Source organism: Alligator mississippiensis, chromosome 1, assembly GCF_030867095.1.
Source record: "Alligator mississippiensis isolate rAllMis1 chromosome 1, rAllMis1, whole genome shotgun sequence".
NCBI classification, from domain to species: Eukaryota; Metazoa; Chordata; order Crocodylia; family Alligatoridae; genus Alligator; species Alligator mississippiensis.
In genome coordinates, this window is record NC_081824.1 from 477,884,413 (window position 1) to 477,898,327 (window position 13,915).

The window sequence follows — 13,915 nt, forward strand, 5'->3', positions numbered from 1 at the left end:
AGGCTTGATGGACTGACAGAGGTGATCTACAACAGGCACCATGGACCGACTGATTGACAGGCCTTCACAAGCTGCTTCTTGTCAAGACGTATTTATAATCCTGCTTAAATTCCTCCCCGCTTATCCCATGACAGTAAATGCAATCTGCAGAATGGGGGTGGTTAGCCGACTTCTCCAAGAAGACACAGCACTAGGAGTGTGTTTCTAGCTGGCCAGCCTTGAAAGGTCTCAAAGGTGTTGACTCCAGTCTCACGACCCGAGTAAAAAGTCGGGAGTCTTGAGACGTGGGTTCTGTCCTCAGCTGCATCCTGAATTTCTTGCTCAGCCCTCGGGAACTGACTTGCATTCATATTGTCAGGAATGGCCCTGGTCTGATTTTTCAGGAGGTGCTGAGAACCTGCACATCCTACTCATCTGGAGTGGAGTTAGGCTCTTCTGAAAATCAGACCTCACGTGTTTCAAGTGGAGCGGCCAGGATTAAAACTATCTCCTGCTGGTTTGGGACTGCCATCCATTCACCACTTCAGTTGTGCAAGATTTCTCATCAGCTTTCTGTGTAAAGAACACTGCTTATGTGTCTAAAACTGCCCCGTGGTGGTTTAAACCATACCTGGAATGGAAGAATCAACCATTGCAATGGGCACTCGTGAACCGTCAGACGGGGATCTGAAATGGGACAGTGCCCAAGGCTCAAACCTACTTTCCAAGGCATTCAATGAGTGCACAAGATCCCTCTACAAAACACATCATGAGATCCCAAAACTCACATTGGGTTTGTACACCGAATAGAGATCAGGAATGGACAGATGTGCGGCTACGCATGCAGGAGACAGCTATTACTGCACCTCTCTGCTGGGCAGCCAGTATTAGCCTGTTTGCCTCCAGTAAGCAGCTATCCCAGAACGGGTGTGGACACATGCATCTTGCGGTGCATGTCACACCACTAGTGTTTTGCTCCGATTCTTCTAGGGGTAATTCTCTGCTTGACTGAGCACTTATTTTTGGGGTAAAGTTTTGGATTATCAGTGTGGCACTTACACGGACGTAAGGCTGATTACACTGATGTAAATTTGTCATCTGTCCAGGTCTGAACAAGCACAGTTGTAATGCTGAGGGTAATCAACCTGATACAGTTGACTGAGGACTTGCTAAATTCACCCTTCCTTGGACTCCTTCCTGTCAGGGCTGCATCTGCTTCTAAGAGAGATGTTTTCATGTGCCCTCAAACTTCCAGACTCAGCGCAGGTATTGCCAGGCAAGGTTTTTACCCTGCTGATCAAAATGGGCTCTTCTGACCTCTATGAGTCCACAGATGTTTCCTCCATGCCTGGGAGAGTGCAGCAACAGGGCTAAGGATTCCTCATCCTGAGGATCCTTCACCTGAAGGACTACGGGGAGCATGTTTCAGCAGGATGCTTTACAGTCACCTTGTCCCCAGTCCAAAAGACTCACCCCAAGCAAGAAGCAAAGGGTGCTGAGCTACCCAAATCCAAAAGGCAGTGACCTAGATCAAAGAACCTGGCTCCATTACCCGCTTTCCTTGCAAAACTGCAGGGTAGAGACCCGATTCCACACGTATCAGCCATGATGATTCCTTCTTCTCAATGCATCGCTAGGTGCCGCAGCTTGTTTAGGATGCCGCAGCGTGCCCACTCAGAGCTGCTACTGCTGCTGGTTGAAGCCCTGGCCGGTCCACGTCCTGGTTGCTCTCCTCCATAAGCCCCATCTCGATGGTGTCTGCGCTCCAATGCTGCCTGGCTTTCAGGAGTCCCCCTGGTCCCGATTCAACTGACAGGCTGGAACATCTCCCTGGGTCTATCACGTGCCTCTGTATAAAGGACTTGCTTTCAGGATCCACAGCTCTAGCACAGGATCTGACTCCACAACCTTCTGGCCCCAAGGTGAAGCTCAGCCATCTAATGAGTCGTGCTAGCGCGCGAACGACGACGACTCGTCACTGCCTTGGCGACTCCATCCATCACGGCTCTCCCCTGCTCGGTGGCTATTTCGCGAGCGCTCTCCCTAGGCATCTGCTGTCATCTTCACGGGCTTTCAACAACTCTCAGGAAGACTTTTTCCCATCATTTACAGCTCATTCTTGTCGGTGTTTGAGTTTGAAAAATGTTTAAAGGGAGAAATGCTTACTGTAGAGGTGGCGTAGGCTAGCAGTAAAAGCAGGAGGTTATATAGTCAAAACTCCTGGTTCTCTTCTATCCACAGATCTTCGCCTAGCTGTCCCTCAAAGTCTAGAACCGCAGGATCTCACCCCAAGATGACAGCTTCCATACAGTCTCCATCACATACTCAGAACCAATTCCTATCAAGTGGCTTTTAAAAGGAATTGAAAAGGGCTTGATGGTTTAAATGCAACGGGGCAATAATTTGCTGTACATTCAAGCCTCTCTATCCAATCATCCTTCAATCTAACCTCCTGCTCTTAGGGCAGGCAGTCCCCTCCAGGCACCTAATGTCACCAAGCCAGCCAGACAGCTTGGAAATCATGAGTATTGATTGCACCTGTCCAATTTGCAGGTAATAGAACATGCAAGCAAATTAGCCTTCGCACAAATACCCGCCATCCTTAGGGATCGAATGATGGGAGGCACCACGTACCTGAGGTGGTCAATACAAACATTATCTGGGCACTCAAGGAGCCCAAGCACAAGTTGGCAGCATGGGCCGACGGTCACAGCAAGAGACTGGGTTCTGTTGTCAGCTGTCATTAGGTCCCTGCGTAACGATGGACAAAATGTCCCCTCTCTCACTCATCGGTAAGACAGGGAAAATTCTTTCCTACCTATGAAGTCAGCTGTGAGGGCTAATTAATTATGCTTTACAAGGCACTGTGAAGGGTCTATAAAGGAAGGTCAAGGGGATGTTTTAATCCACCATAATTTTTCCTATCTGCTCTTTCTTTCAATCAGGTCACAATTATTTGCCGGTCCTGCTAAGGGGGTCAATAGAAGTCACGTTCTTCCTGTGTATTTCCTCCACTGAGGTCCTGGGGAGCTCCGGTAGAGCCATGCTCTCCCATCAGGTAAGGCTGACGATGCTCAGTGGCAGGCTTCCCTCAATAGCTCACCTGTGCTCAGCAGCCTCAACAAGCCAGAGCTTTAATTTGCTGATCAAGTTTTCATTTGATTAGGGACAGGACCTATTCATCTGGGCAAATATAAATCTGAATTGACCCCGGAGATGACTCAGAGGGCAATGCTTAACTAAAGTTCACTGGGCAGTTAAATCAATTGCAATAAGTGCTTTCTGCTCTTAGTGGCTGGGCCAACGTATTGTTGAGAGAAGGGGGGGCGGAGGGGGTGGAAATGGAGCTGGAAAGCCGAGCTGAGATAACTGGACTCGGGCAGGCCTCGGCCACGGTAGTCATACCAGTGCCAGGACAGCTACAGCAGGTGGGTCAAGATCAGAAATCCCCATGACTGGGAGTTATGAACAACGTCAAGACTTCCCGGGATTCACAGAGGGGGCAGTTCCTGCTGGCTGCAAAGTAAAGGGAGGAAGGGAGGGCATAAGGAGACAACTTTCATCTCGTTGCCATCTGTGTGGTTCTTTTGGGCAGTGTCAAGAACACCTTTGTGCCCTGTCAAGGGCACGCAAGATGAAGCAGACACAACAGCCCCTTAGTTCATACATTAAACCAGTGCCCCACATCTGGACTTGGAAAAAATACACGGGACAACCATCCTTCGAAGCACAGCAGCAAAGATGCATTTTGTGCCTCTGAGTGCACGTTCTACTCCAAGCAGCCAATTAGTGCATCACTTGGAAAGCGAGACCAAAGTGGCCTCTTGGTTGTGGTTCAGTAGAGTGACCGTAAAGCTGTCTGACTGAGCTTAGTATCCAGTCTGGCAGCTAGATCAGGGGCACGGGTTTTAAACAAAAGCTAGAGGGCTAACTCCACAAAGCTGCCAGACAGACTGCAAGTGCGTGGCCGCTCTTGAAGTGGGCAAAGGAAACAGCCTGCTCTTCAGAGGAACAAGCCTCGTCATTGAGAAGACGGAAGGGACGGCCGCAGCTGCTCCGCACCTCACGTTCGCGGATGAGCAGGACGAGAGGACGCACGCGGCAGGGACGCAGCCCAGTGGATGGAGCTGTTTGACAGATGCATGCGGTGTGCAATCCACCCAGAGGTGACAGCCGTGTAGAGCATCCTACTCAGAAGCCATACTCTTCTCAGAGCTCGTTCGTGAGATTGCGTTCAACCCCGCATTTCCAAACCGTACTGTGCAACAGCACAGCAACAACGCGGGACACGCGCTGGCCTGTGTGCACAATCCATCCCAGGGATGGAAGGCAGTGTCCAGAGATTTCCCCCCACGTTCCTGGCAGCCTGTCCCACTGCTCTGCTGCTGGACAGCTGGGGCGTTCTTCCTGAGATCTGATCCAGCGCCGCTGTGCTGAAGGATAAACCCATCACCTTGGCTCCTGCTCTTTGCAGCTTCTTCCCATTCTTTACAGGAGCCTGTCAGATCCTGAAAACTGCTGCCCTGTTCCTGCCTTGATCTCCTTTTCTTCATTCTCTCAGCCTGCCTTCCAACCCCTTTACCATGTGCTCACTTCCAGATCCTCTCCTGCTTCTCTCTGTTCCCCCTGAAACGGGGTACCCAGAACCGGACCCAATGTTTCAGCTGAGGACTAACCAGTGACACCATCACCTCCTGTGTCTTCCATTTGGCACTTGCCAATGCAGTCCCAAGCTGCGCTAAAATTTCCCCCCAACAGCATCACGTGGCTGACTCACGTGGAGCCGTGATCAGTCAGAACCCTGGATCCTTCCCGACAAGGCTGCTGCCTCTTCTCCGTACGTGAGCAATTTGGTTTCTCCTTCCCTTGGGGTGGCGCTATACATTTGTCTGCGCTGGATTTCATTTTGCGGTGTGCGGCCCAATTCTCTAATTTATCAAGACCCTTTATCTGGAAGCTATTGACTCTGGAAGCATTAGGATGTGTACCCTGGTTGCTGAGTTCTGCCCCAGAGAGCTCCGAATGAGATGCCTGAAGTGGAAGGACTGAAAGCAAGGAGATGAAGCAGACACGTGGAGCTAACACAGGTACTAGACTGTAGCAGGTGAACATATCGCTGCCTGCAGAAAAAGAACAGCGCCAGACAGGTCATGCTTCACTGTGTGCCTCAAAACATTCCCACTGAGAGACACGACGCGCTATGTACTGCTATTAAACACTGGCACGTGGCCATCAGCGTGTCCAATGGCACGCGCACCCAGAAGAGGTGCATTTCCCGAAGAGGTAACAACCGTCACCCGGACAGATCCATCAGGAGAGGGAGGGCGAGGGGGCCAGCAAGCAGGAGCACACAGAGATTGCTCACAGGTGAGGGTGGAGGGAGTGGAAAGGAGGAATCTGAGAGGAAGAGACAGTGCTTGGTGGGCAAGGCGAAGGAGAGATATCCAGAGTGTGGGACTGGGGGGAAGCAGGAAGCTAAGGGTAGGAGAAGGAGGAGAGATGTGATGGAGTAAGAGGGGAATCCAGGGTGTAAGCACAGACCTCTGGGTGCAGCAAGACGATGCAGGGCCTTGTGCAGGGGAGGGCGGGGAGAAGGGGCTAGCACTGTGAGGCAAGGATTAGCTTCTCTTCCCTGGGGTCCCACTTGGTCCACCTGCCTGCTGGACTCTGGTCTCTGCTTAGCTATTCCTTGTATGCATCATCACCTCCCCTCAGGGCTGGGACCAAGCACTGGGAGAAGGCTGTAAAGTTGGCACGGAGGGAAATAAAGCAGAAAATTGTGCATTAAAAAAAAAAACAACCCCATAACTGGTAAGCTGCATGTGTAAGCTACCCTCATTGACTTCTTGCATGCTATAATCCCATTCCCCCACTGCAGGTGCCTTTGTTCTCTCAGACTGAAGGCTGTCTGTATTGAGAACAGCCTCTGACACAAAATCTCCATGTGACCTTGGTCAAATCATTCAACCTCTTATCTTCCGTATTCTCTCCATCTCTAAATGCTGATACCATCATCCCTAGTTAAATCTTTGTCTTGCTATGCAGTGGCCCAAACACAAGTAGGCATGAGGAGGCACCTTGCCTGAGTCAGAATAAAAGGCCTGCTCCCTTCACAACACAATTTCTATATAAAATGACCTGCTCAGTTCAGGAGTCTTCAGGGTGGCCCAGTCCATCATCACGGGACCCACAGTGGATGGGAGCTCACTTGGAGGAATAGAGGGCCAGGTGAAGAGCTCTTTGCACATCTACCCAAAGTGTTAAAAACAACACCACTTGGACAAAGCCTCTTTAGGGCTCTGTGGCTCAGTTAACCTAAATGTAAAGTATACAAGCATATTTTGCCGACTCCCAGAGTGGTAAGTTAGCGGCTGTCCTGAAGTCACTTGGGACTGTGGAACATAAGGCTCAGCTACATAGCAAATGAAGCAGTGACAGGAGCAGACAGACTGCAGCACGGGCGGTCCTGGACATGTGCTGAGGCCAGTGCCATGGGGGCCTCACTTCCGTAGTTGCTAGATTGCACCCTTCCATGTGGGTAGGGAGGCATGCTTGGCCTGGCTCTGCTTCTTCTCAATGTCCTCATCAGGCAAAAGTCATTATCTGCATTACAGCAGGACCCAGCAGTCCCAGCCGTGGACTGGGACGGTCCCATCCTACACAAGGCAATACCACACTCTGCCCCCACTGTAGGCAAGGGTTAAACCCAAGAACAGAATCCGAGGTAAATGTCAGACATGCATGAGTGTCATGTGCATGTCTACAAAGGTGCTGGTGTTCAACCCTCAACGCAAAAACCAAGAGGCCAAAGTGAATGATCCACTGCTTTCTTATCAGAATGGCTAGAATGACAGTGTGGGGTAGAAACTGGCAGCAGGCTCCCACTGCACCATGTACTGCACACACAGACCATAGGAGAGACTGCTTCCAAGGACAGACAGGCCTGCAAAGTAAGAAGAGAAAGGAAGGTAGGAAAATCCAAGGCATGGAGAGAAGTGATTTGACTGAGGTCATGCAGCATGGCAGTGGCAGAACTGGAAAGATAACCCAAATCTCCTAACCTCCCCCCAGACCCCGAGTCAGCACCCTTGCTGCTGAACCTGTGGCATTTGCTCCCTGCCCTGTGGAGAGATCCATCTTTTCTAGACCAGTGGTGTTGGGACAAACGGAGTCCAGGAAGAGGCAGCAGAACTGATCCCAACACCTCCTGATCCAAAGGCCAGAGGGATTTTACCAGGGCTCTGCTGATCACATAGGAATACGCACTGTCCAAAAGCCCTGAAAGCAGTACATAAAGAACTCCTGCCCTCGTCACGCACCTGGGCTTTCTAGCTGCCCAAGCTAGAGGTGCTCGTGATGACTGGCAACAGAATATTATTACTTCAAGGCAGGATTATCTCAAGGAGCAGATTGCTAACAGGGACTGGAAATGACTGCTTGGCACAGAGGAGTCATGAGCTGAGGCACAGTTGGACAAACAACTAGGGAAGAGTACAAAACTATTGCTCGTGCTTGCAGGGATGAAATCAGGAAGGTCAAAGCACAAGTGGAGATGCAGCAAAGGGACATGAAGGGTAACAAGAAGGGTTTCTACAAGGATGGCAGCAACAAGAGGAGGATCAGGGAAAGCGTGGGTCCCTTACTGAATGGGGGAGGCAACCTAGAGACAGAGGATGCAGAAAAGGCTGAAGTACTCAGTGTGTTTTTTACCTTAGTCTTCAGAGAATAGGTCAGCTCCAGGACTGCACTGTGCAGCACAGTTTGGGGAGGAGGTGAGCAGCCAATCGTGGTGAAAGAACAGGTTAGGGACTACTTAGAAAAGCTGAACGTGTACAAGTCCATGGGGCCAGATGCAATGCACACGAGCATGCTGAAGCAGTTGGCTGATATACCAGCCAGCGGCTCGACAGTCACCTCTGAAAACATGTGGCGACTGGGAGAAGTCTCAGACAACTGGAAAAGGGCAAATCTAGTGCCCATCTTTAAGAAAGGGAAAAAGGAGATGTCGAGGAACTACAGACCATGCAGCCGCGCCTCGGTCCCTGGAAAAATCATGGAGCAGGTCCTCAAGGAATCTATTTCTAAGTACTTGGAGAAGACAGTGATTAGAAACAATCAGCGTGGATTCACCAAGGGCAAGTCATGCCTGACCAACCTGACACCTGCTATGATGCAATGACTGAAAGAGCAGTGGGTGGGATATATCTTGACTTTAGCAAGACTTCTGATACGGTCTCCCACAGCATTCTTGCAAGTGAACTAAGGAAGTCTGGGTTGGATGAATGGACTGTAAGGTGGATAGTAAACTGGCTGGATTGCTGGGCTCAAAAGGTAGCAACCGATGGCTGAATGTCTAGCTGGCAGGCGGGAGCAAGTGGAGTGCCCCAGGGGTTGGTCCCAGAGCTGGTTTTGTTCAACATCTTCATCAGCGATCTGAAAGATAGGATGCAGTGCACCCTCAGCAAGTTGGCGCGTGACACCAAGTTGGGGGGGAGTATTGGATATACTGGAGGGTAGGGCCAGGATTCAGAAAGACCTTGACAAATTGGAGGACTGGACCAAAAGAAATCTCATGAGGTTCAGTAAGGACATGTGCAAAGTCCTGCACTTAAGACGGAAAAATCCCACCAGTACAGGCTTAGGATCAACTAGCTAGGCAGCAGCTCTGCAGAAAGCAAACTAGAGCTTAGTGTGCCCTTGTAGCCAAAGCGGCTAACAGCATCCTGGGCTGCATTGGTAGAAGCGTTGCCAGCAGATGGAGGGAAGTGATTCTTCCCCTTGACTCTGCACTGGTGAGGCCACATCTGGAGTCCCATGTCCAGTTTTGGGCCCCCCACTACCAGAGGAAGGCAATGAAAATTGTTAGGGGGCTGGGACATGCGACTTCTGAGAGGCTGTCCGGCTGTGACAAACCATCTCTCTCTGAGTGACATCTCCTGTGTAAGCCAGAATGACAGAGCAGAGGGCTCAAGGCCTCTAACTCCAAATGGTTTCATTTCCAATTAGCCAGAGTTTCCAATGAACCTGTCTAGGTGTGTGTGTAGCTGCAGGATCCTGTAGTTTTCCCTAAAACAATCCTCTCTCTCTCTGGTCCTCTAGGCAGCCTTGCCAGATCCTACCAGTACTCCAGCCTTAGCTTCTCCCACTTCACCCACTTCTTCAGGCCACCACCCTTCCAGCAGAGGACTGGACAGCAGCACTGCCCCATACTCAGCTGCAGGGATCACGGTGACACAGTGCAAAACTGGCTCTCCCCACTTATAATTTGAACATGCTGGCTCTGCAGTGCTCCTAGGCAGCATGTCTCAGACACGTGGCAAAACATCCAGGGTTTTGTGGACCATATAACAGGCTCCTCCTTCCTTCCGTACCTGGGTGATATTTTATTGCCATCTGCTTCCTCCTCAGCTGTGCACAGCAGAGCTTCCAAGGGCCCCTCACACCTCTGCTCCCAATGCAACCAGGTCTGCATTGCAGGCCAGCTGTGCCATGGAAGAGAATGGAGCTGTCAACAGCTGGAACAGTGGTTCGGTATCACTCGGGGGAGTGTTTTGACAGTCTCAGATCTCAATGCCAGTAAGAACTCACCAAGGGGTCTGGGAGGCTAATTTCATTAATGCACATAGAATCAGAGAAAACGAGGGCTGGAAGGGACCTCAGGAGGTCACATCTAGTCCAACCCCTGCTCAAAGCAGGATCAGTCCCAACTACATCATCCCAGCCAAGGCTTTGTCTAGCCGGGTCTTCAAAGCCTCCAAGGATGGAGAGTCCACAACCTCTCTGGGTAGCCTGTTCCAGTGCTTCACCACCCTCCTAGTGAGAGTTTTTCCTAATAGCCAATCTAAACGTCACCTTGTTGTCATCTGCCATGTCACGTTATATGACGAAGGCACGTCATGAGCACTCCACTCCATCCCTGCCAGCAGTTATGTACGTGTGCTGTACTTCCCAGTCTGTATACACCTGACACCCTTTGAAATCTAACGACAGGTACACACCAGACATTTTTTTTAACTTTGTCAAAAAAAAAATATCAGAACAGGCCAGACTTTTGAAGAAAGTCAGAAAACGGTGAAAGCTTTGCAGAACAGCAAGGACTGTCCCGTATAAACTAAAACCACTGGCACATGGGGTTTCATTCTGTAGCTGAGAGTAACTGGCAAAAGTCATTAAAGCTGTGGCTTTGAAAAAAATCAATTCAACCAATTTGTATGCTTCCCATGTGAAGGAAGGGGGCTGTGAGAATTGGCAAAAGATTACCAAGTGAAAGGACAGTCACAAAAATTAGCGGCAGAGTTACAAAGCCTGAAAAAGCAAGTTCTACCCAGGAAAGGGGCTCGAAAGAAAGCAACACAGGGCTCCATGATGACGTCCTCTCTGCCTCCGGACTGGCTGTGCTCGCTCTGGCTGCTAGCGCCACCGACTCCCCAGGCATCCAAAAGCCAAGCTGAGTTTCTGGCTCAAGTATTGCCAGAAGTAGCAAAATGTGCTACTCTTGCAGATGCATGTGTTAAACAACCACCCAGCTCACTCTGTCTCCGTGGTCCTGGCTCTCTTGGGCTAGAGAGGATGAAAAGCAGTAACAAGCTATTGTGGTCAGTAAATGTTGGCGGCTCTGGCTGTTTATCCACAAGGAGCCGATATCAACTATTTTTGCATAGTCGCTTGTGAGCAGAGTCACAGCTTCACAAATGTCGGTGTAAAGAAGAAAGTGCAATTAGCACAGACCAACACTGCACCAGAGACAGTCTTGCTCAGACCCTTTTTAGCTATGCACTAGGTTTGGTCAACAACCCAGAAGGGGCTAAGCTATGTTTAAATTGGTTCAGGTAATACTATTCTTAGCTTACTGCTAAGAAAAGAGAAAAGAACTGAAAGAGTTCCAGGAACCCAACAGGCATCTTGCATGTGAAAGGAAAAGCCCAAGTACTTAAAATTCGAAGGGCAAACCTGTGTCATTGAATCAAAAGCCATCAATTCCCAGAGCTCTGTTTTCTCCACTTCCATCGCCCTGAAGCCCCGAATGACAAACACAAAGCCAGGTTCTTTGGGATTCGGGTTAAAAAGGTCAGTATTTGGACTACGTATGTGAATGAGCATCTTGTGGGGAAATGTCAAACGTCCTCTGTGTTGCTTTCCAGCTCAGTACATTTCCCAGGCAAGTAATGCAATACCACTGTGTACACTGCAAAGCTGGAAATAGCGAGAGGAGTCAAACTCGCCCCTGGTGTAACCTGAGCAATGCTGATGGAGTAATCCCACCAAATGCAAGTCTGGCCCATGCTTACACTTGCCTTCATGGCATTATCTGATCAGCCTTTCATGGCACCGTCAGAGAGAAGTGATGCTGCGTGTCACCTATTCGAGGACTTTGTTAATTTAAAAAGATGGCAGAAATTATCCTCCAAAACGTGGAGGAAATAAACATGATTCACCCCAGAGCCAAAAGCATTGCATCTCTTTGTTGGATAAGATGAGACTGTACGAGACCAGCTTCGGTGCGGGCGGCCTGTGAGCCCTTCGATGTTTTTGTCATCGTTTCTATCCCAATTTTCGGCTGCGTATCTCAAAGAATGAGAAGGGAGATCCATGTGGGGCAGTTCTCACCCTGCGATCGGCCTTTCTCCTTGTCTCCCTGCCTTTGCGCCCCCAAAGCCCTGTTCTGGTCCACCAGTCACTTGGAATGGTCAACAACCGTCACACTCCACCGCTGACCATTGTCCCCCAGCAAAGGTGGGAGGTTTCAAATCCATCCCTCCACGGACAAGCAAACAACGGGGCCCGTTGCTGCTCGGACATCAAAGTTAAACAAACAGCCCCGCGTCCCCCGCCTCTCTGCCCATCTGAAGGGGCAACCCGAGGAGGTCGCGACTTTCAGCTTGTCATGGCACACATCAAAGTTCGCACCACACACGAACTCGGCACACGGGTTCGAATTGTGGCGCCCGAGAGCGGATATTCAGCTTTTGTGCCCCTCTTTAATCCTGTGTTTTCCCAAGTAATTAAGCCTTTTTGCTTATGAACTTGTGACTAAGTAAAGCAGCCCCCGAGAGGTTGTAACATCAAAGCGCGCTCGGCCGTCTGTACCACGTTGGCTAAAATTGGATTTCTCTCCCTCCCTTGTATTTTTAAATAAAAACTAATTGAATTTAGTTGTAGACTGAATCTATTGAAGAGTGCCTTTAAAGGTTACCAGAAGCCACAGCGATCATCATGGGAACTGAAGAGGATGGGTGCATCACTCAGCCTTCTTGGTTCAGAAAACCACAGCATGAAAGCCAGTGGTCGGGGAGAAGCAGTCGCTCTTCCAGGAGCTGCTCAAGACTTCAGTTAAGTTCCTAATACTGCAGTACCTGCAGCAATGCCATCCCTGGGCTGGGATCTCAGCAACTCTCAAGGTAAACAGGGGAAGGCCTGGCCAGATGGGAGTCCTCCCAAAGAAACTCAGCGCAGGGGTACAAAGTGGTGTGGGTAATTTACTGCTCAGTGTTCCTCCCTCCAAGCCTGCAGACCAGGTGGGTCAGTTGAAGTTACATATATAGGTGAATGAAGAACACAAACGTATCGTCTCAGACTTAACTAGCAGCCACATCCAGGGACAGGAAGCAAAGAGGCAGTCTTCAAGTGAGCTCCGTCTCAATGGAGTCCATGTGATTTATCAAAGGGAAAAAAAAACATGCAGTGACTTACCTGCTACGATGGGACACACTTACCTAGAATTTCTGTTGATGGCTGCTACCATGAGCGGGGTCCAGCCGAGCTTGTGCCTGGCATTCGCATCTGTGCCCTCCGACAACAACCTGTTTGTAAAAGGACACGGCTTTAGTAAGAACATTTTTGCCTTCGACTGGGACTGCTCAGCCCCCAGCCTGCGAGCCAGATCTAGTCCCTGGCACTGGGTCATCTGGCTTGTGAAACTCCCCAGGGGTTCCTGGAGAGCCCCACAGGCTGTGGCCCTGTGGACTAGATCAGGTATGCAGGGCGGTGTGGGGCCCAATCCCGCAGGTGGAGGGTAGGGGATGCAGAGCCCAACCCTGGTGCACAGAGCCAGGCAGAGGTGGCATGGGGCCCCAGGGCCCGATCCCGGCAGTGGTGAGGCTCTGGCACTCGATCCTGGTGTGCCCAGGCAGTGTGAGGCCCAATCCTGGCACGCAGCCCTGGGGCCTTATCCCAGAACAGGGGTTTGGGAAGAGACAGTGCAAGGGCCTGATCCAGTGTGCAGGACCTGATCTGGCCTGTGGATCACACCAGTGTCTTTCACCTGGCCTGCAGGGCCAAAACCTTGAGCACCACTGCAGGGTGCAGCACTGAATTGGGGCTGGAAAGAGAACCCAAACTCTTTTGCTTCGACGTTGCTGGTTCCAACACAGGCCAGAGCAGTAACACCCAACGCAGAGCCACAGCTCTTCAGTAGCCACTATGAAAGGAACTGGCCCAGTTCCTAGTGGACAGGAGCCCCTGCTGTAACTAGCAGGCCTGAATGTGTTATGGTTGCCCGTCAGCCTGAAGTCCTAGCAATCCATCAGTATCCTGGAGGCGGTAGGGAAGCTCACTGGCACATCTTCTGAAGGACAACACAGGACTCTTTAAGCTGAGGAACAGCCATAAAAGGTATAACCTGCACAGAGACATTAAACACACAACTGTGCTCTTTCAGTAATGATCTCCCACTCCTTCTGGGCCACAGTCCTAACCACTCCTTGTACCCAAGAGGCTTCTTCTTGCCTGGCTGTAGCTGGGTTTATGGGTCTCCTCCACATCCACAAACACTGAAGGAGTTTGCTCATCTACCCCTTCCCTTAATCCTATAACCCAGGCATTATTAACCTGGACTGATTCCAGGTGGTACCTTTAAGAAGAAGGCTCTTCCAAAGTGTTGAACAAGGGCATGGACAACCTAATTACAGCAGGATAAAAGGAGGTGGAAGCTAACCAT

General features: G+C 50.4%; 1 protein-coding gene across 2 annotated transcripts in view; it reads right to left on the reverse strand.

Annotated features, from left to right (window-relative positions):
* CLPB (ClpB family mitochondrial disaggregase) overlaps window positions 1-13,915 on the reverse strand; it is a 107,522-nt gene that overhangs the window by 73,462 nt on the left and 20,145 nt on the right. For both annotated transcript variants that reach the window (XM_019481765.2, XM_014603423.3), the window contains exon 3: window positions 12,693-12,779. In XM_019481765.2, the coding sequence (XP_019337310.2) occupies window positions 12,693-12,779 (87 nt within the window). The remainder of the gene's footprint in view (window positions 1-12,692; window positions 12,780-13,915) is intronic.